General features: G+C 48.3%; 5 protein-coding genes across 12 annotated transcripts; 3 read left to right on the forward strand and 2 right to left on the reverse strand.

Moving 5' to 3' along the window:
* Positions 1 to 539: 539 nt before the first annotated feature.
* Positions 540 to 1,916, forward strand: LOC118502581 (tetratricopeptide repeat protein 1). Its single transcript, XM_036034923.1, has 2 exons — positions 540 to 1,326; positions 1,397 to 1,916. The coding sequence occupies exons 1-2, from the start codon at positions 722 to 724 to the stop codon at positions 1,686 to 1,688; spliced, it is 897 nt and encodes a 298-aa protein (XP_035890816.1). The 5' UTR covers positions 540 to 721; the 3' UTR covers positions 1,689 to 1,916.
* LOC118502580 (persulfide dioxygenase ETHE1, mitochondrial) lies at positions 1,831 to 4,446 on the reverse strand. 4 transcript variants are annotated; one of them, XM_036034920.1, is made up of 7 exons: positions 4,113 to 4,432; positions 3,947 to 4,010; positions 3,494 to 3,760; positions 2,830 to 2,974; positions 2,390 to 2,756; positions 2,191 to 2,309; positions 1,831 to 2,113 (listed from the first exon to the last, which is right to left on the reverse strand). In XM_036034920.1, the coding sequence occupies exons 3-7, from the start codon at positions 3,734 to 3,736 to the stop codon at positions 2,055 to 2,057; spliced, it is 933 nt and encodes a 310-aa protein (XP_035890813.1). In that variant the 5' UTR covers positions 3,737 to 3,760; positions 3,947 to 4,010; positions 4,113 to 4,432; the 3' UTR covers positions 1,831 to 2,054. The 4 variants fall into 4 exon arrangements, with proteins under 4 accessions (XP_035890813.1, XP_035890812.1, XP_035890815.1 ...); XM_036034919.1 differs by lacking the exon at positions 3,947 to 4,010 and having other exon boundaries at positions 4,113 to 4,446; XM_036034922.1 differs by lacking the exon at positions 3,947 to 4,010 and having other exon boundaries at positions 4,389 to 4,432.
* Positions 4,447 to 4,715: 269 nt separating this feature from the next.
* LOC118502583 (thioredoxin, mitochondrial) lies at positions 4,716 to 6,340 on the forward strand. The gene is made up of 3 exons (XM_036034927.1): positions 4,716 to 5,026; positions 5,279 to 5,428; positions 5,639 to 6,340. The coding sequence occupies exons 2-3, from the start codon at positions 5,309 to 5,311 to the stop codon at positions 5,927 to 5,929; spliced, it is 411 nt and encodes a 136-aa protein (XP_035890820.1). The 5' UTR covers positions 4,716 to 5,026; positions 5,279 to 5,308; the 3' UTR covers positions 5,930 to 6,340.
* A 135-nt stretch (positions 6,341 to 6,475) lies between these two features.
* LOC118502578 (EF-hand domain-containing family member C2) lies at positions 6,476 to 10,971 on the forward strand. The gene is made up of 4 exons (XM_036034912.1): positions 6,476 to 6,622; positions 6,703 to 7,244; positions 7,313 to 8,794; positions 8,857 to 10,971. The coding sequence occupies exons 1-4, from the start codon at positions 6,569 to 6,571 to the stop codon at positions 9,068 to 9,070; spliced, it is 2,292 nt and encodes a 763-aa protein (XP_035890805.1). The 5' UTR covers positions 6,476 to 6,568; the 3' UTR covers positions 9,071 to 10,971.
* A 116-nt stretch (positions 10,972 to 11,087) lies between these two features.
* On the reverse strand, positions 11,088 to 21,235 carry LOC118502579 (USP6 N-terminal-like protein). Of its 5 annotated transcripts, XM_036034917.1 has the most exons (7): positions 21,086 to 21,235; positions 15,066 to 16,269; positions 14,835 to 14,984; positions 14,567 to 14,740; positions 14,255 to 14,489; positions 13,745 to 13,783; positions 13,199 to 13,561 (listed from the first exon to the last, which is right to left on the reverse strand). In XM_036034917.1, exons 2-7 carry the CDS (start codon positions 16,020 to 16,022, stop codon positions 13,407 to 13,409), a joined length of 1,710 nt encoding a protein of 569 aa, XP_035890810.1. In that variant the 5' UTR covers positions 16,023 to 16,269; positions 21,086 to 21,235; the 3' UTR covers positions 13,199 to 13,406. The 5 variants fall into 5 exon arrangements, with proteins under 5 accessions (XP_035890809.1, XP_035890806.1, XP_035890807.1 ...); XM_036034916.1 differs by lacking the exons at positions 13,199 to 13,561; positions 13,745 to 13,783 and adding an exon at positions 11,088 to 11,747 and having other exon boundaries at positions 21,086 to 21,216; XM_036034913.1 differs by lacking the exons at positions 13,199 to 13,561; positions 13,745 to 13,783; positions 21,086 to 21,235 and adding exons at positions 11,088 to 11,747; positions 20,445 to 20,797.
* Between the last annotated feature and the right edge of the window lie 57 nt (positions 21,236 to 21,292).

Below are 21,292 nucleotides of genomic sequence, written 5' to 3' on the forward strand. Positions count from 1 at the left end.
GATTTGCTTGCTTTCGTTCAAAATTAGGAAATTGCGTTTTGTCGTTAAGATCAAGATTATTACAACAATCCGCATTTCTACATTCACCTTGTGCTCGTTGAAGTAACGAAGCACGCTCTATAACCCCGGTTGACGTCCGAAGAAAACAACATGCAACACACACGCAAGGTGTATGTATTTAGAAGGTGGATTTTTATCGATTTGACAGGGCGACATTTTAGTCGAGTTATGTCAGAGTTTGTTTACAAAAACATATGGTATGGGGCTACCAACATGAACAAACAGCCTCGATTCTCAGTCCTTTGAGCAATTTCGCTAATTTATGGGTCATCTTCGCATATTAAGTGTTGTCCCACAGACGATTGACGATATTTGGTTGCATTTTTCGTCAAAAAATCGCAAGCGATACCACCACCGGCGCCTCCTCCGATGCTGCCATCACTCTTCTCAATACCCTTCCCCTCGATCACCTCGGAACTGTTATGTCAGGTCGAGAAATGTCAATTTGCTCTAAACAACTCTACCTTCTATATCTACATACCTTGCACACACGCACACACAGCTGGAAGAAGTAGATAAACATTCGCAACACTCCACACCGAAGGAAAAACTGTAAATAGCGGAACAGTAAACCCCATTTACGTACTCGCGTTCCAGAAAAATCTTTTGCATCGAGTGAAAACATTTTCCAACACCTCACACAATCGTTTCACCGTTCTAAATGGGTGATAAGATACCAGCACCAGCACAGGACACTTCCAAAAGCGATGACGAGCAGTTCGAGGATGCCCAGTGTAAGGAAGAGTTCAATGAACGGGCGGTCGATGAAGTTATCGAAAAGGTGACCGGATTGTCCACCCGGAAACCACCCGATACCGAGACGGACGTGTTTGTCGATTGTGTTACACATACCGGGGTGGATCCCGGAACGAACAAGGCAGCGGATGACGGTGGTGAGTCAGCGCAGCAAAACAGTGGCAGTGATGATGCAGTAGAGCCAGCGTTCGAGGACGATCTAGTCGATGAAGACTCTCAGCGAGACTACGAGTGTGGCCTGTCGGAGGAGGAAAAGGCAGCGAACAAAACCAAAGCGGATGAGCTGAAGCAGCAGGGAAACGAGCTGTTTAAGCAGGGCGAGCACTTGAAATCGTTGGACCTGTACACGCAAGCCCTTCGATTGTGTCCGCTGGACCGTGTGGAACCGCGAGCCATACTGTACGCGAATCGTGCCGCGGCCAAAACGAAGCTGGACCGCAAACGTTCCGCACTGGACGATTGCACCAAAGCGCTAGAGTACAATCCAAACTACGTGAAAGCGTTGCTAAGGTAGGTAAACAATTGAATCCCAGCTCCACATAAAACTATGCTCAAATCATTCCTGTCGCTTCCCTTTCAGACGTGCTAATCTGTACGAAGAGACTGACAAGCTGGACGAAAGTTTAGAAGACTATCGGAAGGTCCTGGAGCTGGAACCGGCAAACAGTGAGGCACGGTCCGCCACGGTCCGATTGCCTCCCAAGATAGCGGAACGAAACGAACGGCTAAAGGAGGAAATGATGGGCAAGCTGAAGGACCTGGGCAACATGATACTGCGCCCGTTCGGTCTTTCGACGCAAAACTTTGAAATGAAGCAAGATCCTCAGACCGGTTCGTATTCGATCAACTTTAACCAGGGCGCTAAACAATGACGTGACGATTTTGCCGGGCGGAAGTTTGAGCGAAGGTTCGGATGATTTGGCGGTGTTTTTGAAGATATGCTGTAAATAATCCTCTACTGGCGCGCGCGCGCGCGCATGAGGTTAAAAACACACGACAACTTTTCTCTGTGAGTCTATTTTACATTAACTTCATTTTATGAGGGTCAATAAATAAAGCTAACATAAAAAAGGCGATGAATGCATCACTGTACGGAACAGTTTTGTCTTTAATTTTTGTGTGTGTATATTATTGTTTTATAAAATTGAACATAGTGTTGGGATATTGTTAAAAATACGTCTCTTCCCAACCATTCTGTTGTGTTACTACACAATCTACCCGTTTAGCGCCATCGTATCTTAAGCCTCCTTCGGTATGTCGAACAGACCACATTCGCGATTGGCCGGAACCGCTTTATCTGTTGCGATAATCATGCACAAAGCCAAATCAACGTCGGCGGGCAAAAATAAGGTGAACCGTACATTAATAACTTACCAATCATCTTCGGATACGGCAGGTTCAGGTTGCTCATCAACTCCACAAACGCATCGACATCCTTAGTAAGCCGTGGGTTGTATCGCTTCTCCTCCGCCACCGTCGTTTCCATGTTACCTCTAAACGGGGACGTAAGCAAAAAAAGATGGAATTTAAGTAAGCCATTGGCCACCACACCATCGGTGACATCCTTTCTTACTTGTAATCGTGAGCCGGGAAAAGGCGGAAATTTTCCGGCAGCGTAAAGATGCGCTCGTGCACGGAACGGTACAGCGAGCGTGAATCTCCTTCCTGAAAATCGGTACGACCGCAACCCCGTATCAGCAGCGTATCGCCGGTAAACGCAATGCCCTGTTCCTCCACCACGAACGTCATACAACCGTTGGTGTGGCCGGGCGTACTCATGGCCCGCAGTACGTGCCGCCCAAACTGGACCGTTTCATTGTCCACCAGCGTTTTGTCCGCCTTGGCGCCACTGCTCTGCGATATTACGCTTACGGTTCCGGGCAGCAGCTGCTTCAAGTATCCGGTGCCCGTAATGTGATCCGCGTGCATATGAGTATTCACTACGGGAAAGAAATTAATAAACTTAAACGCAAGCTTCATCGATTTGTGGGGGTGTATGAAATATGTACTTACGGGCATATTTCAGCGTGAATCCAAGCTCCCCGATCAACTGAGCGTCACGTTTTGCTTGCTCGAGCACGGGATCGATCAGAATGGCCTCCTTCGATGTGATGTCTGCCAGCAGGTACGAGTAGGTATGCGATTGTTCATCAAACAGCTGAAACAACACACAAGCACTATCATTAAACTGTTCTTATCATGTATCTTTCCAGTTGCTACTCTTAACTGTATCTTAATCATTGTCGTGCTGTTGAAAGGAAACGATAAGTAAAGATCAGATCTCCTTGCTTGAGTGACACGGTATTTTATCTATTGCATCAGCATTATGAAAAGCGCAGCAACACGATAAGAGCAGGCAGTGGTCTTGTTTTTGTGCTGCACTTTTTTCTGTACAATTTGCTAAAAATAGCGCGTAATATGAAATTCACTAACAAATCGCTTCAATTTTTACAAACCCACACTCAAGTGTGCATCTTTCAGGCCGTGGCGTTACCATGGTTATTTGAAACTTGCAAACACAAGATGCTTGCCACAAAAACAGGTTCACATAAATAATAAAAAAATCATCATCCCATCTTCCAACCATGACTCGGCAGAAAATGTTAAATTGTTATTCTCCTCTCAATCACTTCATGAATTCCCCCCGCCCTAAACTCCTTAACTAAATCAAGCTCACCTGTCTGAAGAAGAAGTCTTCCGTGAAGGTTTTGCGTGCGTCCAACATTTTAACACCCTGCGCAAGCGATGCTGCTGCTGTCTGAGCGAAGGAACAGGTTGTTGACGACTTTATGTATGCCGCGGCACTGCTAGCAACCGTACGCGTCACAAGCCTTGTCTGCTGCTGACAGGGTAGCACAAATAGCCCCGACCCTGCTGCTGCTGCTGCTGCCCGTCGAAATCCAATGATGAACAACCGCATGATCTCACCCTCCCCGAACGAACTCTGAATCGAAAGGGAGGGAATATAAGCAAAAAAAATATCTTCCATTTCATTGCGCATTACATGCAACCGAAAATTAAACCATTATCTACAGCCGGGCACGGTATCAGAGCTTGGTGTGTTTAGTACTGTGATAAGTGAGAGTAAAATTGATTCCTACACAGAATTATATTTCACTTGGCGACAAACCTAGGCGAAGGTTGATAAGGTTGACAAACGTGGAGAAAACGTGGGGGGGTTGGATGCAACCGAACTTGGAAACCGAATAAAAAACCAATTGTGTTCAATTAGTGTATTCTCCTATCCAAGGTCACCGGCGTTGTACATAGCGGTGAGACCATCCGGCCAAACAAACCTTTCGAAGCAAAACACGACAAGCAGCGGGATTAATAGCAACTGTCTAACTGAATGTGATGCACTCGTTCGATTGGTTTTATATTTTGCTCACTGTTCCTAATCCGGACGACGGCGCTGAACCGTGAGCGGTATCGAGGATTGTTGCAGCAGGCCAAGACCGCAAAGCGGTTGTAGCGCCTGATAAGTAAGTAAGTTCCTAATCCGGCAACTAATGCATTTATCGGGCGACAACCGATGATAACGAAAAAGCGAACTAAAGCAACCCCCCACCCACCTTCTTGGGGGAACAGCTGATTACGATAAATGCGTATACATACGTTTCTATTTACAAATAACAAGCGGATCTGACATCATCAAACTTGCAAAACGTCAAAATCGATGTTGGATGTGCTGTGTGTATGATCGCGTACCGTCGTTTTGTCATCCCCATTAAAGCGTGATTTCGGCAGCTAAATTTACTAAAATAAAGCGTTATCAATCCACTTGAATATTGTTCTATGTAAATGGCGAGGTTTTCTTCACTTAAAGAGCAATTTTACACAAATTTCGGCTAAATGTTCCCTTCTGACAATTTTGACATTTCTCGCTAAACCCCGAAATGTCAAACACGCTGTTCTAGCCCGCAATAACAAAAAAAATCGTATCGCTACCAAAACTTTGTTCCTCGTTCGGTGTCGTTGTACAAAACTGTTTGGCTATCCCCAAACACTTTACACCTTTATCTGAGTTTATATTATCTTAGTTTCTATTTCGCTGTTTGTTAACTAGTGGTTAAGGATTTTGGTTTGTTGCTAGTGATTGTTCTTTATTTACACCGCACGCCCATTCTTAGCAGTAAGGATCGGTGTACAACGCAGCTTTACGAAAACAAAGCGCAAATAGCAGCAATACAGTCTCCTAGTGGAATAAAAGGTACTTAAAAGCCGGATGCTTTAACCGGAACATCTAACACCGTAAAGCGCCACCATCGTTGTCCTTTTACGGTAACGATTGCATTGTTTTATGTAATGCGGCTACCGTAAAACTGTTATTGCGTGATTAGACTAGCAGCGGGATACATCAGGGAAAGATTGATGTACACACGGTGCTGTATAACGCATGTGCCATGGCATTCACTATCTTCTTTCTGGCTTCCTTTACTATCCTCTCCACCGATTACCCTAGCGCCGGCACGAGAGATAACACAACAAGAAGATGCTCCGTATCTTCCGCAATGCCATACTGGACAAACGCATCACCCGCAAGACGTTCTCCTTCTCGGCCATCGCGGCCAAGCGCTACGTCATAAAAGATCACTACGAGTTCGATCAGAAGGTAAACAACGGCAAGAAACGGTGTTTTTTCAGGGGTTGAGGATTTGCGTCGAAGGTCACAACAAACCGCGCACGCACAACAGCTGATAGCCCAAGCCAATGTCCGACCTTGAGCGGTTTATTTACCTTTTTGCGGCTTAACCCTTGAGCATATTACTGTGGGGTCCTAAACTAACGACTGTTTTTTTCTTCATTCCCCTTCATCTGGCAGGTAATAAACAGTGACAACCCGGTGATTGTAAACTTTCACGCGGAATGGTGCGATCCGTGCAAAATACTTACCCCGAAGATGACCGAACTGCTCGAACCATCGGACGAGATCGATCTGGCCATCGTGGACGTGGACGACAATGCGGAGCTGGTGCACACGTTCGAAGTGAAAGCGGTCCCCGCTATTCTTGCCTTCCGGAACGGTGTGGTGGTAGACAAATTTATCGGTCTGGTCGATGCGAACATGATCGAAAATTTGATTGGCAAATTGACGAAAAAAAAGGCCACCTAAGAAGTACCTTCCGTTCTATGCTAGAAAAGCTACGCCTGGACCGGACCGGACCCCCCCATGTGCCTGTTACGAGTTGTGGGGCCATTTTAAAACAAAACAAAAATCGACGACGCATTATTACAAAGGGAAACCCCGGGTAGCTTGTTTTAAGGAGGAGGTGGCGTCATGCACAACGACACGCAAAAGAATAACTAAAAATCAACCCCTAGGAAAGGTAACGGGAACGGCATTCAAACAGGGGGTTCTCGTTCGTGCAGTGGTTGATACGAACCACAACTCCTCTACGTTAGGCATTGTGATGTACAGTGATCGATTTTATTGTTTTCTGTAAGTGTGTCCAAACTTGGTGAAACGATTTTATTTTTTAATTTACGAACGAAAATATAAGGGAAAAACGAACGAAACCGACAACGAAGGCGCATTCCTTTTCTGCCCGCTCCTACACTACGGCGCATGCACACCGTTACACTTGGCAACCGAGAAACGCTTCCAACCCGTTTCCGTTAGCAACAGTATATTTACGAAATCCCAAATGCTACCACATCTAGTGCGCTTTTCTTGTCGGTCGGTCGGTCGGTTATGTGCTCGCTTTGCTGAACTGCATTTAAGTCCTTTGCGTGTAAAAGTGCTGCTGGTAGGATGATGCTACGGTGCTCCGGATTACCGTTTCTACCCGGTAACACGTTCCAGGATGTGAGTTCTGCCCCGTAGTTTCCCTTCATTGGCCAGGCATTTTAAATCGACTCACTCTTTGTTCCACCTAAAAAAAAAAGATTGGTCGCTCCAAGTTCCACAAATCGCACCACTTCGACCAGCGCAACCAGGTGTGCATTCTCGCCGATGCCAAGCGGCCGGGGATCGGTGGCACACCGCTGCTTGCAACGGACAGTCCCGAATACACGCTACCATCGCTCTATCCGCCCAAGTACGGTCCGTCCCGGCCGGGATGGTTGGAGTACGATCGGCAGGTGCTGTGTTTCTACGGTTACTTTCAGGAAACGCTTGGCAACGTGGATCGCATCCCGTACCAGGTCCGGAAGGTGCGCATACTCTACTACCTCGAGGACGACACGATGCAGGTAAGCGAACCGCGTACGCTCAACTCGGGCATACCGCAAGGTTGCCTGGTAACGCGTCAGCGCATTCCAAGGCCTCCGCCGTACGATACTGAGTTTACGTCGCTGCTGGACCTGAACATTAACCACACGGTCCAACTGTTCGATCGGGTCTACACCATTACCGGGTGTGATGATTTTACGCGCCGTTTTCTTAACCGACTCGGTGTCGCTGTACCGGGCGCGGTCGAGCAACCGAAGTGAGTACATTTAAGCGGATCCATTTTTCCCTCCTACTAACAATCCAATCCCGACCGCCCAATGCCAGCGATCCTGCTACGGACCTTCGCCGGCAGCAAGATTCCGCCAAGATGGCCCGACGGCCGGCGTACAAAATTGATACGTTGGGCAAATTTCTCCAGTACGACCGGAAGGTGCTCCGGTTCAAGGGTGTGTGGGACGATCGGGGCAGCGTGTTCGGGGACGTGCATGAGCTCGACGTGCTGTACCATCTCAGCGACGATACGTTCGAGATCAAGGAGAAGCTACCGGTCAACTCGGGTCGCGATTCGAACGGCATGTTCCTGCGCCGTGGCCGTTTGCCGAAAACGTTCGACCATCTACCGACGATGGGTGAAAGTACGCCCGTGATGGTGCTGAATGTGGTTGGCGGCGGTCTGAAAGGTGGCCGGTATCTCACCGATTGTGTCGGGATTGGCAAATCGGACGGGAACTACTATCGGGACGCGGATTTGCGCATAGGGGCGAGAATCAACGTGTACGGTCGCATGGTACTGCTGACCGGGTGCGATCGGTTCACCGAGGGTTACTACCGGGAAATGTACGGCGTGGAAGATTTCACCCCACTGTACGGTTACAGTGCACCGCGGGAACAGTTTGTGCAGGGTCGCCGCCCAGACCGCGAACTGCCACCGTTCAACGGGTGGGGCACACACGAAGATTCCGAGGGTAACTGTTTGACGCTCGAACCGAAACCGCCCAAAATAAACTTCCGCAATTTCGTGGTGTACGATCGGTGCAGTTTGCGGTTCGGCGCCCGGATGATATCGCACGTGCGGGAAAACAATGATCGGTTCTTCGTGATCAGCTACCACCTCAGCGACGATACGATCTCGGTGTACGAGATTCCGATCCGCAACTCGGGCTTCCTGGGCGGGGAGTTTATCAAGCGGCGCAAACTGTTCCTTCCCCGGCAGGATCCGTACTCGGCCGAGCGGCCCGCCTGCTACGGTCCGCAGCACTTCTATCTCGGTGCCACCGTGCGCCTGCAGGACCATCAGTTTCACATTACGAATGCGGACATCTATGCGCTGCGCTTCATGGAGCAGCACTGCGAAGAGTTCCCGCTCTCGAACCTGGGCAAGATTGTGCGCAAGCTGCGGGACGCGATGCAACCCCAGTACAAGCAGTACGTGGCCAAGCATATGGCAAAGGTGACGCAGAGCAAGATCGATGGCCGTGCGGTCAGTACGATCCCGTACGAGGGGCTGCGCGAGATACTGCTCGAGCTGCTGGGCGATCGTATCGTCGATCAGGAGATTGTGACGCTGTGCCGACTGTTTTCGGCCGAATCGGAGCAACCCGATCGGTGCGATCGGGAGCTGGTCCGGTCCGCGGTACATGCCGAGCTGAACCGTGCCCTGTGGAGCGATCTGGACCGTACGAAGGAGCACATCTACCATCTGGAACCGACCAACGCGCAGTGGCTGCCGCCGCAGCGTGTCCGTACGATCGTGAAGGCTTGCAAGATACCGCTGGACAGTGCGTTGCTCGATAAGATGCTGCAAATGTAAGCTCTCCCTCTCTCTCTTGAAAGACTTCAAGACTGTAATATTCCTACTCTTTTCACAGATTAAATACAAATGACCAGGGCCACATTTCAACGACCGACTTCCTCACGATGCTAGATCCGTCCGCCGTCCCTAGCAAACCGATACAGCCGCTTAACATCAAGCACGACGTGTGCCACTTCACGCCCTATCGCGTAACGGGCAAGCTGGTCAACTGGGACGAACTGCTGGCGCATATCGACCTCGAACGGACGCTAACGAATCAAACGTCCTGAAAAAAGAGCTCCTCAACAGCTCCATTTCTAAATTAAACCGTGTGGGAGTGCTTGCGTGTGTGTGTTTTTATACTCAAATATAGTCCTAAATGAAACATGTGCCGAAAATTTGTCCTAACTTCTTTATATTGGCTGTCGGAGGATCAACAGATGACCTCACGACCGTCGTCCTGATGACAGATGACACCCACGGTCGTCAATGTGGTCCTGTTTGCCGGGCTCCACTGCCGTTGGTTGATGAAGATACCCACCATCCTGCCATCGAGATATCTATCCCGATCGCTCCCCTGCTCCTGTTGGACCGCAGGAAATTTGACCATCACATCAACACCCATGACTGGAGCTTCCTGGAGTCCAGTCCCACGATCGACGAGGCTGTTGCAAGCTTTACGTTTGCAGTTTCGTCTTTCCTCTCCACATGTTGTCCTCTTCGCACCCCACCTCCCAAACCATTGCGGTCTGACTCTCACCTTCGTGGCCTTAAGGCGGATTTAAAACGAGCGCTTCGTGCCTATTGTTTGCATCGCTCCCATTACCATTTGCGCGGATCCGTAGGTACAACAGGATCCGTCTTCGCACTCATATTGCGCGCATCCAATCTCAGCTCCATTCCAATCCTAAATCCTTTTGGCGCTATGTCAATAGTCGTCGGGGTAGCTCTGCTATTCCATCTACGATGACTATGGGCGACCGCTCTATATCCTCTCTCCAGGCTCTTGAGGGTCTTTCTGTAGACCCAGCGGACTCTTCTTCGCACTCGACGGGACTCACGAGCCTGAAGCACATTCTCAACGAGGAACCCGTGGTACTCTCCACACTCGCTCAGCTGAAGCGTTCCTTCTCTCCCGGTCCCGACGGCATTCCCTCTTCAGTGCTGATTGACTCTAGAGAGGTGTTGGGTCCCATATTCCGATCTTCAAGAAAGGATTGTCGCACTATCCCATCCAATTACCGAGGCATCTCTATCCTATGTGCTGCGCCTCTAAGTCCTCGAGTCTGTTATCCACTCTTTAATCCTTCCTATTGTCCACCCCCTTATTAGACGCTCCCACCCTGTCGAATGTTATGTCTTTGATGCTTGACCTGTTTCCGCACTTAAATGCTGGTAGACAGGTTGACGTCATTTACACGGACTTCAAAGCTGCATTCGATTGCTTGCCTCATAGGCTGCTTTTAGATAAGCTGGAACGCTTAGGGTTCGGTGGTTCACTTCTTCTCTGGCTCTGTTCCTTTCTCAAGAACCGCCCTCCGATCCTGCCCTCCGACGGTGTGCCCTCCGATCCTGCCCTCCGACGGTGTGCCCTCCGATCCTTTCGTAGGCAAGTCAGGGGTTCCTCAGGGCAGCGTCTTAAGTCCTTTACTGTTTTCGCTTTTCATCTCTGACTGCATCAAGTCGCTCCCTCCCAAAGGATGTCTGCTGTATGCTGACGATGTTAAGTTCTATCTTCCTGTGTCCTCGTCTCAAGGCTTCCTTTGCCTTCAAAACGACGCCGATGCATTTGCGGATTGGTGTTTCTTTAACGGGCTCATCCTTTGTGTAGAATCTCGTTCGCTATATGGCTACCAGCTCGGTGGCTCACCGTGCTCCTACGAGTCACTCTGGTAAAGGACCTTGGAGTGTGGCTCGATGACAAACTGTCTTTTGAGCCACATATCAACTCAGTCCTCGAGCGAGCCACCAAATTATTGGGCCTCATCACCCGAATGGCGTCTGAGGTCCGTGATCCATTGTGCTTGACGGCGTTGTATTGCTGCTTGGTCTGTCCTATCTTGGACTACGCCAGCGTCGTTTAGTCCCCAGCAGGCGTCACCTCTATGGATAGTGTCAGTCGCTGGGATTGGTTGGCTTAAAAGACCGCACCTGTCCCGTTTCAAAAATCAAAAAATGCCTGAATGCAACAGATAACCCTGCCCTGTTCCTGGATGAAGTTTGGAAATAGAGTTAGAGATCTTAGTAGCAGACCAAGACTGCAACAGAGCAGTTTCAGAGCCTGCTAAGTCAGTAAGCAAGCCACCGTTACCTTCCTTCATAAATGTACGTTTTATTCACACCGTGTAAAGTTGGAAACATCTTCACCATAAACCTGGACAAAAAAGTCTGAAGAATATACCTTACCTTCCTGATTTTGAGGGCAGTGAGCATTATTGTACGCCGACGAGGATCAGAACGATAGTTGCTTCTCGGTTAGCTCATCCTCATCCTCCTCATCGATGGCGTCCTGCGGTTGGTCTAACGTTCGCAGCAGTATCGTCAGTGGTTCCGGCTGTAGACCGTTGTGTATGGGATCCGTTACAGGCTCGAAAACTAGTGGATTCTCTTCCTCCATATCTTCGTGTACAGTTTCCGCTGCATCTTTATCGATCATCATCCTTTGCTGATCATCACCAGCAGCCCCATCAAGATCATCATCGTCAAGCATTAGGTCAACGGCTGCCCCGTACGAGGAAAGCTCTTCGTCCGATAGCTGGGCGGCCAGCTGGTCAAGCATAAGGACGGCCGACGTTGTGCCGGTGGGCGGAAGCTCACGGCTGCTTGGATGCTGCTGTCCCGATGCTTGCAGCCGGAATATATCACAGGTACGGTCGTACGACGTTAGGCTGATGTCGTTCGTTGAGGTTACGGAGGTGCCGGTCAACGATTGCTTCGTTATGCTTCCAGTTCCGTCCATGTCCGAAACTGAAGGGAAGAAACGATGTTGCTTCATTATTCGCAGGGCAATATCCTTTCCAACAAGGTTTGCTACTTGCCTACAAACTGAGCAACACTTAGAGAACTCGTTCATGGTTCATGCTTCGAAAAAATAATAGCTGCACACGTGGTTAGGGAGATGGTCATCCCTCAGCAAAACGGAAGAGATTCGTATTTGGACAAGCATAATAAATTCACACAATTCATGCAATACTTAAATTACTTCTAGAAAATAATCTAGTGGGTATCAGGATAAGAACGAGGCAACCTACGTCGGTCACCCGGCAACCGAAACCTAGATTTGATGAAAACAGCTTTTACGTAACAACTCTGAACAATCTCCGCATAATATAGGATGTGATCCGAATGGGTAGAATGAATTAGTGAGGACTTTAAAATCCTAAGGACACAACCGACTCAGTGGTGGATCAACCTACGAGCGGAAGGAGCGGCCGCTCGGGGCCTCGTCGGCGAGGGAGTTCAACTGCCATACCGCACGGGGCCTCCAAATGTCTTGACCCACCACTGAACCGACTTGAAATCCAAACATGGACAAAGAGCCCATAAGTTGGACTTAATAAAAGAACTAGAGTGGAATACTACTTGCTCCAAAATGCATGCACAAAGAGACCCTGAAATGCTTCCGCCTTTAATCAGCCACAAATCCGAAACCATTCATGCTTTATTTCCTTCCATCGTCGTCCAACCGGCCATTAGCACACTTTCGTCGCATTGTAACACATACATTCCGAGATCGGTAGCGGTGGGAACGGATTTTTGTACGCTTCGGAAAACGACGGTACTGGCGGGCGCTTCCGCACACAGTCCCGTATCGGTAAGGCAGCCTCACATTTCGGCGGAAACTTTACCTTACCGCAACCGGGCACCTGTACACGCAGGCAAAGGTCCTCCTTAATTTTGATACACTCCGGCGCCTCGATGCTAGGCGCGGGCGTGGTACAGCTGCTCTTCTTCAGCACCGGGTCTCGCTTTCGGCGCGGCATGTTCAGCAGCGCCACATCGTCACAGCTAAATTCACGTGGTTTCGGTGGGTCCGGGCATGGGCGCCACATCTGCGGACTGACCACGTGCAACCGTTCCGGGACCGTACCTTCGAACGCGCCCAAATCGCGGGCACGATCCTCGCAAATCTTCTGCCTACACTTCTCGCTACCGGCACCGTTCCTGGAGGCTTTCGATGACATGGGCCGCACGACTTTCGGCAGCATTCCCAGATGGCCGATGGTTTCTCTTACAATTCGGTACATGTTTCGCAGCGGTTTGGTGACTTTCTTTCCTTCGGTACAATTGAGTGTTTCACTAAGAATTTGGACCCAAAAGCTAAAGACTCTTAAAATTTTGCTTCCGCCACTACCGACAGACTGAAATCGAATGACCGAAATGGGTGAGCCAAGTGTGGAAGTGCTTTTTTTTTTTGGTTTTTCAACCGCCAATGGTTGCTGCGATGGAAACGTAGACATGGAGCCGGTTGCTTGATTTGCTGGAGCGCATTATCCGACCAACGAGCGGGTTTATTTTGAGTATTAGTGGGCGCGTCCCTCGGATCCGTCGTTTACGGGTAAGGTGGCGAGGCAAACAGTGGGTTGGCCAGCAACAGGGCAACAGTGCGCTAAACAGTTTACTTTCCTACAGGCGAGTACTTTCTTCGATAATTCTATCGTTATCACAATAGTCATCGATCGAGTCGATGATGACGAGGGAATTTAAGCTGGTCGCCAACGAGGTGCCCGTGTCGAACGTGGTGAAACTCTGGATTGTACGCAACGAGCCGGTACTAACGCCTGCGTTGTAGGTTTGGGGTAGCACGGTGGTGGCGGGACATAAAGGCGTAACATAAAAATAAAATAAAACATAAAGAAAACGATACATTGTTTGGAGGCTTTCCGTCTCACACGGGTTAACCGTCTTAGCATCATCTGCGCGAAGGTTGTTAGACTGCGTACGGACGTGCCGTAAACCATTACCTTTGACTATTCGCGAATTTTTTGGCAACCTTTGCAACCCTTTTACGAGTTAGCGCGGCAGGAGGAGAAGGGCAGACAATCATTGTGAGGTTAGGAGAAAAAATTGCAATCATTAGTGGGAAGAAGCTTACTTATCGTAATGTGGTGTGTTTGGCATTTGCGGATGCTTTCTAGCTTGAGGGCAGTGGCTGCTGAGAAGTGCCAAACCCCCGGTTCGAATTTAAGTGATTTTCAAATGCATATTGACGATATCGCGTGAAAAGCGTGAGCATAGATTAATCATACGAACACAATTTAACATACAAAACCCGACAAGCATTACTGTATGAATCTATCTAGAACAGTCAGCTCTCTATAAGCTGATAAACATTTTAAATATTCAAACCGCTACGGCACACAAACAAACAGTGTAAATATACTTTGCATGCAAAGACTACGTATTAAAAGCGGAGAAGCAAACAAGCAATTCGCGCATGCCACCGATAGGAGAAACACACGTTCAGCACTCACCGGTATGCAGCTGGCTCACAGTATCTTCCGTAATATCATCGTAATCTTTCTCCGTCCGTTCGTCCTCGTCCTCGTCGTCCGCCGCCGTTGCAGCAGCACCACCACCACCAGCACGACCGTTATTGTACTGTTCGTCGTCGTCCTCCTCCTCCTCGTTCTTCGATTCGCTGCGATACAGCACCGTTTCCTTCAGTGCAATCTCTCGCTCGGAAAACTGTTCATTACGGTGGCCGATCTGTTGTTGGGCGGGAAGCGGATTTGTTTCGATTACCATCAGTACACAGCTGCAGGTTCAGAACCGGTTGAGCTTACCTTCGCCTGTGCCGATGGTTCCACCACGGTTTGGCCCCGTGGCACCGTTGGAAGCTCGTTGGCAGAGGCGGGTGGCAAATTTAGCAGCTTCAACTTCTTCAGCTCATCCATCGAACTCTGGAGAACCTTTATCACATGATCGTCATCATAGCCGAACTGTTTGTGCAACGATGTCTGTTGGGTGGAAGACATGGTTATGAATGTAGTCAGGGTCAAGGTCGCACTACAGCAGGCTAGCAGAAGGTACGGTAACGAATTGAAAACCCACCTGCAAGAAATCCGTCACCTGATCCATGTCCTTCATCCGAAGCAGCTTGGATTTGTGTATCTTTAGTATGGTGTACGCCATGACCGTAAGTACACGTTCGCCAAACATCATATAGATGTCCCACACCCGCAAACACAGGCTAAAAGGTATCTGCAGGACGAAATACACATTCTCATTCTCAAAACGAAACCCGTACGGCGGGGCGACCACCACCGGTTTGCCGATAGTTACCCGTTCGATGAAGATGACAAAGAACCATTTCAGCGAGTAGAGCACGGAATGCACCTCGTGCTTGTCCAGGTGCTTCTTCAGCGAAGGCATACACTTCGTAAGGATCCGGTCGTGGTGCGCCAGAAATCGCATCAACTTCGGGAAGCCCACAATGTACAGACCGTGCATGGCGTACCGTGGGCTGGTCATCAGCACATCCAGCGCCCAGAACGTGTCCTCCTCGTCGAAGTACATCAGCAGCACGGCGGCGACCGTCGACATACCCTGGCAGTAGCCGATCTCCGTATTGTACATACTGTAAGCGGCCAGCACGCGGAACAAGCTCTGCTGCTTTACGCTGTACCGCTCGCGGTAGAACAGATGGTTCCGAAACTGTCGGTTCACGTCGAAATCGATCTGCCGTATGTCGGGACTGTGCTGCCGGGCACACTGCAACATCCGCTCGTACATACCCACGTTCTCCCGTATCTGACGATCGAGGTCGAGCAGTTTGCGCCAGATCGCCGAACGCATGCGATCCGGTATACCCTTCATGATGCGCCGGGGGAGATTTTTCTTCGTCGCCGCACCGTCCCAGTTTTTGTCCATCTTTACCCACTTCTTCAACCGTTCCATCTCGATCTTGTGATGCAGCAGCTCCGCCTCTTTGGACTGTTTCGGTGCAACGGGATGCAGAAACCCGTACCGATCCGCTTGCGTGTAAACTTCGAACAGTGGATCCTCCCACGCATCGATACTGTCGCATTTGCGTCCCTGGTCGTAGCGCAGAAATATCTCATCGCGTTCGGCGTTGGCACGCTCGAGCAGCAGCAACTCCTCGTCAGTCATCGCCGTGCTGCCGACGAGGATCACGTCCCCTAGCTCCTGGCGATTCTGTTCCTTTTGCTTCTGTTGCTGCTGGTGCTGCTGCTGCTGCTGCTGGTCGGACGACAAGCTGTACCGGTCGTACCTGGTCATGGACGGATGGGCGTGAGCAATCCGATCCAACCGATCGCTGCTGTCGCTGAGGTACGTTACTGTTGCTGGCGGGAATGGCAGTGTGCGGCAGGATGATGCGTTCTGGCAACATCAGCATCGCTCGCTGGCACATTTTTCCATCCACACTCCAGATGCCACCCGAAGCAGCTGGACCACCAACGGCGGTTGGGTGGGCGGTTATTCGGCACACGGTGCACTCCGGGGTCTATGCTAAGGCTCCGACAATCTAAAAAGGGAAGAAAAAAACATTATTCATTTGCTGATGTTGATGTCTATCAGTTTTTTCTTCCTCAGGTTTTTCTTTAGTCAAAATTGCCCCAAATTTTCCTACACAGGAAAGCAAAACCCCCAACCGCCCCACACAGGACTCTGACTCTCTCTTCTGGCATTCTTGACTGTGCATTTACCAGTAGCTCGATACTCGGCACTGCCTACGGGAGGGTTGAGTACATTTCGGTCACGGTTCGATACCAGTTCTAACTGAAACTATTACTATGCAAGTATTTTGATGAATCATCTCACACAGTGGGTAGCAAAACAGCCAGGCAGTTCTTTAAAAAAATAGAGTGAAGCTAAAGAGTGTAGCGCTTTTAGCATCGGTGGATAAAGCAAGGCTCTTAGTCACTGATGTTTTTGCAGTAATTCTTCGTCGAAAATAAATTAACATCTAGTTGATCGTTACAATAATTTATACAAAAATGTCACCACCGCTTCTTCTGCATCTTCTATGCATTAAGCTTTTATTCCGATCATTAGCGATCAATTGATTATTCGCGCTGGCCCCAGAATATTTGGAGAAAGACCTCCAATAAAGACTAAAAATTAGTGATGGGAATAACCACTCAGTTGCGTACATTCAATCAAATTGAATGAGTTATAATAGTGAGTTACATCTTATACTCACTCTTTAAGAGTTTATTCTTGAATAATGATTTAACTCTCCATGCCGACTAACCACTCACTCACCTCGTTTTAACTCACTCACCTCGTGTTTACTCACTCACCTCGTTTTTACTCACTAGAGAGTTAAATGTCGTATTGGCATATCGCATTGATCGCAACTCAACAGGTAAGCACAATATTCAAGGCAATAACAGGGAAATATTAAGTAGTACTGGTAGCAATAACCTTTTTCTTCTTTCTTGGCACTACTAAAGATCGCTTCAATATCATATAATAACTGACGAGCAGTATAGTTGAAAATTTTAGAGCGGCCGTACACACAAGCGAAGGATCTGCATAGTCCCTTTTAAAATATTTTTTTATGAACAATCTATCTTTACGGCTCGTTACCGTATTGTATTTTGTACGACATTTAACTCTCTAGTGAGTAAAAACGAGATGAGTGAATAAAAACCAGTTAAAACGAGGTGAGTGAGTTAAAACGAGGTCAGTGAGTGGTTAGTCGGCACGGAGAGTTAAATCAAAAGTGAGTTGAAATAACTCTTCGAGATGATTTAAATCATCTAATTCATTGCTAAGATTTAAGTCATTCACACATTCTGATTCAGTTTGCACATCACTACTGCTAAATGCTATAGGTCCCTGATGAGGTCTGTTTTAGTCTTCTCTTCGGTCGACTCGACTGATTAACCGTCAGTTAAATATTTTCCATAAGTCACGTCAGCTGCTCGTTCTGAGTGGGTTTCCATTGCTTAAAAATGCACGGCTTGGACTGAGAGGGATCTTATTGATTTTAGAGTGTATGCTACAATCTAACAGAACCAGGACCTGATCCTGAGTCCAGTCCAGTGGCCTAACGAGCCTTAAGTTCTATAAAGCCGTTTTTCTCAGGGATAAGCCGTATAGAACGAACAACTCTACAGCTGCAATCGTAAAACACTCAAAAGTGTTGGCCATAGCAGCAACAAACCAGCTGATGGAGCAGTTAAATTTAGATTTAGATTTCAGTAGGAGTTGAAGTCGACGTAGAATGGACTTGGGAGGATGGATATAGCAATTTATCTCTCTAAAATCCTTTAATCATCTTCGCAGCACTCTAGCATGCTACTGAAGTCACCGTTTGATGCATTATTTGCGCAGACATAGCCATTGGTCCGCAATTATTCCGATTCGGAATTAGATTTCCCGAAAAGCACCCTACTTTCTAACGATTAAATGACAACTTGTACAGCGAAGTCTCTCCAATCCAACCCGAAACACTCAAATAAAGAGCCGAAAGGTACCGCAAATGGGCGTACTGCTTTTGGCGTCCAGAAGCAACCACTAGACCCGGTGGTACCTCCTCTGGGTGAGAAATCCGGGAAAAAAGCTCCGTAAATTACATCTTATTCCTATCAAACGTTAAAAAGTAGAAGATAGTAACCCTTCTGGTAGCGGGAAGGCAAGCAATCCATTCATTATTCATAAGCTCAAAAACTGCACTTATCACGCGCAGAGGGGCGTAAATAATAGGAACTGCCCCAAGGCAAGGGTGAGCAATCGATTTTGCTCTTCGTTACAGCTTATCGAACAGTAAAATGAGCTGCGTGAAACAGAGAAAAAAAAGCCCTCGTTATCGTAGCTGACCTTCTGGCAGTGGCTGGCCAAAACCAGCCCCATTGGGAAGCGTTGTGTGTAACAACTATTTTAACAGTTAATTATTAATCCCTCGGATGCATTTCGATTATAATCAACGCCCCAACTTTCAACAGCAACACGACAAATTCAAAGCATCGACTAGTTGCATCGTCGTTCGTCGGGTTTTCCCATGACGCTCAAGCATGCTGTGGTTTGCTAGCACCTCACGGATCGTGCGTATTTGGGCACTGGGCCAACATTATTTATGCTGCGCCTGCTGCGTTTTTTTTTCCTCTCTCTATGCACCAGTGTTAGCACTTTCGCTTCCGTATCTTTTTTCGATCATCGGATAGGTGGGCTGTGCCGTGTGTGTGTGTGTGCTCTCGTCTTAAAGCATTACGTGTCTCTTAAGCCCCCGGCCAAACAAACGACAGTAGAGCACACCACCACCAGAGTTCGCACGTTTATTCCATTTCGTTTGTGCTTAATTTGTCTTGAAATTCAGCAAGAGCCGGCGAACCGTGAGAGATGTTGCCATTTTCCACAGACGTGCCTGGCCCGCTGCGATACCGATGCCGATGCCGATTGTGCTGGTTCGTAGCTGTAGCCGTTGTTGAATTATCATGCAGAAGCAGTAACCTTGACTGCCACAATTACGGGAAAATCTAAAAGCCACTCGGTTGGGCTCGATTGTCCATTATGCAATGGGTTCCCTTATCTGTGAAACTATGTATTTATCGGAAAAAGCAATAGGTTTTAAACTGCTGCGACAAAATGGTGAATAAGTAAAAGTATTAGGATCAGCAAAGTGTCATGCCAGCAGGCAGAAAATGTGAAGCAATGCGAACGATGTGACGCCACCATCGCTCATCAGCAACAAGCATAACCATGGTGTACATCGATCATCTTTTAAGGGTCATCTACTCGTCCGATCCGAGAGCATGTGGAGCAATACCGAGCCAAAGGCAGCTCAAAGCACTCCAATCATATCAAGGTGTAATAAGGTGGCGCGGCACGTGAAAGTTTCTTCATCACATTTTAGCCAACGATGTTGTTGCACGCATCGGTTACTAGACCGCTTGCCATAAATGCCGGTCGGCAAAAAGAGAAGCAGCCGTGGTGTCCAAGTTTATCCTTGATCGGTGGTGATCGGGCTAGTGTGTATAACCGTGGCCACGAATAGTTTATGCTGTGCATTTACACTCTCTCGTACATCCAAGAATGACTGTCCAGAGCGTCATGAAAGAGGTAATTGCTCGGGACAGATGTTACCGGGAGTTGTTACTGATCGTTGTTACGGGTTCGACAGCAGGCATTCCTGCTGGGAGGCGTGCGCTTCTGCCAAACACTTAGTTGGCACCTTTTCGCCATCATCAGGCAGGTGTAAAATAATCGCATATGAAAATGGGAATATTGATCTGTTTTACTTCACATCCGGCGACGTAGTTGGGGCTGTATGCGTTGACCGGCGTTGAACGGTCGTCGGCAAGCAAACAACAGCAGGAATCACACTCACACAAGCACCACGGGGCTAGCACAGAGCAAACACATTTAGGGTTTTTTTTTTACACTTCTCACTGAAACCCAAGCATCTCTTATTTGCGATATTGCCACGAACAGCAGCTGTTTATCTTATCTACCACCCGGGCTGCATCAACATTGGCGTCAAACAACGCGCGAGCTAATGAACTTCGAAAGAATGCGGAACCCCAGCACGACGCACCGAGTCGTGAAAGGTTAAAACCGTACGCGGAATTTACTTCTGGGTGCCAGACGGTGACGTACTCGTGGCATCATCGTTTTTCACCACAAGCTATTGCTTACAGCATCGAGCATTCCGGTTATGCAAAGTGTATCGGCTCGGTATCACGGGACACTCACGTATCGAATCCAAAGGTGGTTTGGATTTGGTAACAACACTGTGAAGCTTGCACCGACCACGTACAATGTACACACACACACAAACACACGACTTTTATAGACAAAACATAATCAACATCCTTAGCAGTCTGATTACTGCTACAAAAAGAGAACAATCCAAAGGGCGACCACCAACTAACTTAGTATGTGTGTGTGGGGGGCAACCGTTGCTACTGGCAACGTGACGCGATTTCACGATAAGGGCAGTGCAGTGATGGCGGATTTTTTTTTCGCGAGAAATCTTTCGCAACCATAACAGTAACCTCTGGAACGCCACTGCGTTTCGCACTCATTCCGTACGGTGGCCACGCTGCAAAGGCCAATTTGTGTTTTACTGGGTGGATTGGTTGCAGTAGATAGAAATAAAACAAGCAGCTAATAAGGGATAAGATATCGAGAATAACAACACGCCAAAAACACATTGAACACTAACTAGACTTCCTGTTTACGAAACATGCTTTGGGAGGCTTTGATAAACAGCGCTTGCTTGGGCAGCTGCACAGTCAACACTATCAAACCACACACTTTTTCTTATCGCATTCTACACAGCTTTCCCGCTCGCGGGATGGTACATTTTACGCACAGCAACATTCCTTGCTTACCGGGCCACTTCTTTTCTGCAACGCCCACTCCACCCGTGCTATTTCGGGCAGGGATAAAACACGCTCAAACAATTCTACGAAACAGCAACACAACAAAACGCGTCCGACGTCCCGAAAAGTTTACAACACACAGGCAAACCTGGTTTATCCGTGCTGAAGCTGTTTTTTCGGCAGCACGGATAAACGCACATCACCGAATGAACCGAT

The sequence above is a fragment of the Anopheles stephensi genome, chromosome 2, assembly GCF_013141755.1.
Source record: "Anopheles stephensi strain Indian chromosome 2, UCI_ANSTEP_V1.0, whole genome shotgun sequence".
NCBI lineage: Eukaryota > Metazoa > Arthropoda > Insecta > Diptera > Culicidae > Anopheles > Anopheles stephensi.

Excerpts from the sequence above, each read along its gene's own strand:
- LOC118502580 (XM_036034919.1), bottom strand. The coding sequence starts at position 3,736 with ATGCGGTTGTTCATCATTGGATTTCGACGGGCAGCAGCAGCAGCAGCA. Across the intron at positions 2,975-3,493 it reads AAGACTTCTTCTTCAGACAG|CTGTTTGATGAACAATCGCA; the intron begins GTGAGCTTGATT and ends GTGTTGTTTCAG. Across the intron at positions 2,114-2,190 it reads GCCGTATCCGAAGATGATTG|ATAAAGCGGTTCCGGCCAAT; the intron begins GTAAGTTATTAA and ends TTATCGCAACAG.
- LOC118502579 (XM_036034916.1), bottom strand. The coding sequence starts at position 16,022 with ATGACCAGGTACGACCGGTACAGCTTGTCGTCCGACCAGCAGCAGCAG. Across the intron at positions 14,985-15,065 it reads TTGTCATCTTCATCGAACGG|ATACCTTTTAGCCTGTGTTT; the intron begins GTAACTATCGGC and ends TTCGTCCTGCAG. Across the intron at positions 11,748-14,254 it reads TGTGAGCCAGCTGCATACCG|TTTCGGACATGGACGGAACT; the intron begins GTGAGTGCTGAA and ends TCTTCCCTTCAG.
- LOC118502583 (XM_036034927.1), top strand. The coding sequence starts at position 5,309 with ATGCTCCGTATCTTCCGCAATGCCATACTGGACAAACGCATCACCCGC. Across the intron at positions 5,429-5,638 it reads ACTACGAGTTCGATCAGAAG|GTAATAAACAGTGACAACCC; the intron begins GTAAACAACGGC and ends TTCATCTGGCAG.
- LOC118502581 (XM_036034923.1), top strand. The coding sequence starts at position 722 with ATGGGTGATAAGATACCAGCACCAGCACAGGACACTTCCAAAAGCGAT. Across the intron at positions 1,327-1,396 it reads TACGTGAAAGCGTTGCTAAG|ACGTGCTAATCTGTACGAAG; the intron begins GTAGGTAAACAA and ends CTTCCCTTTCAG.
- LOC118502578 (XM_036034912.1), top strand. The coding sequence starts at position 6,569 with ATGATGCTACGGTGCTCCGGATTACCGTTTCTACCCGGTAACACGTTC. Across the intron at positions 7,245-7,312 it reads GGCGCGGTCGAGCAACCGAA|CGATCCTGCTACGGACCTTC; the intron begins GTGAGTACATTT and ends GCCCAATGCCAG. Across the intron at positions 8,795-8,856 it reads CTCGATAAGATGCTGCAAAT|ATTAAATACAAATGACCAGG; the intron begins GTAAGCTCTCCC and ends CTCTTTTCACAG.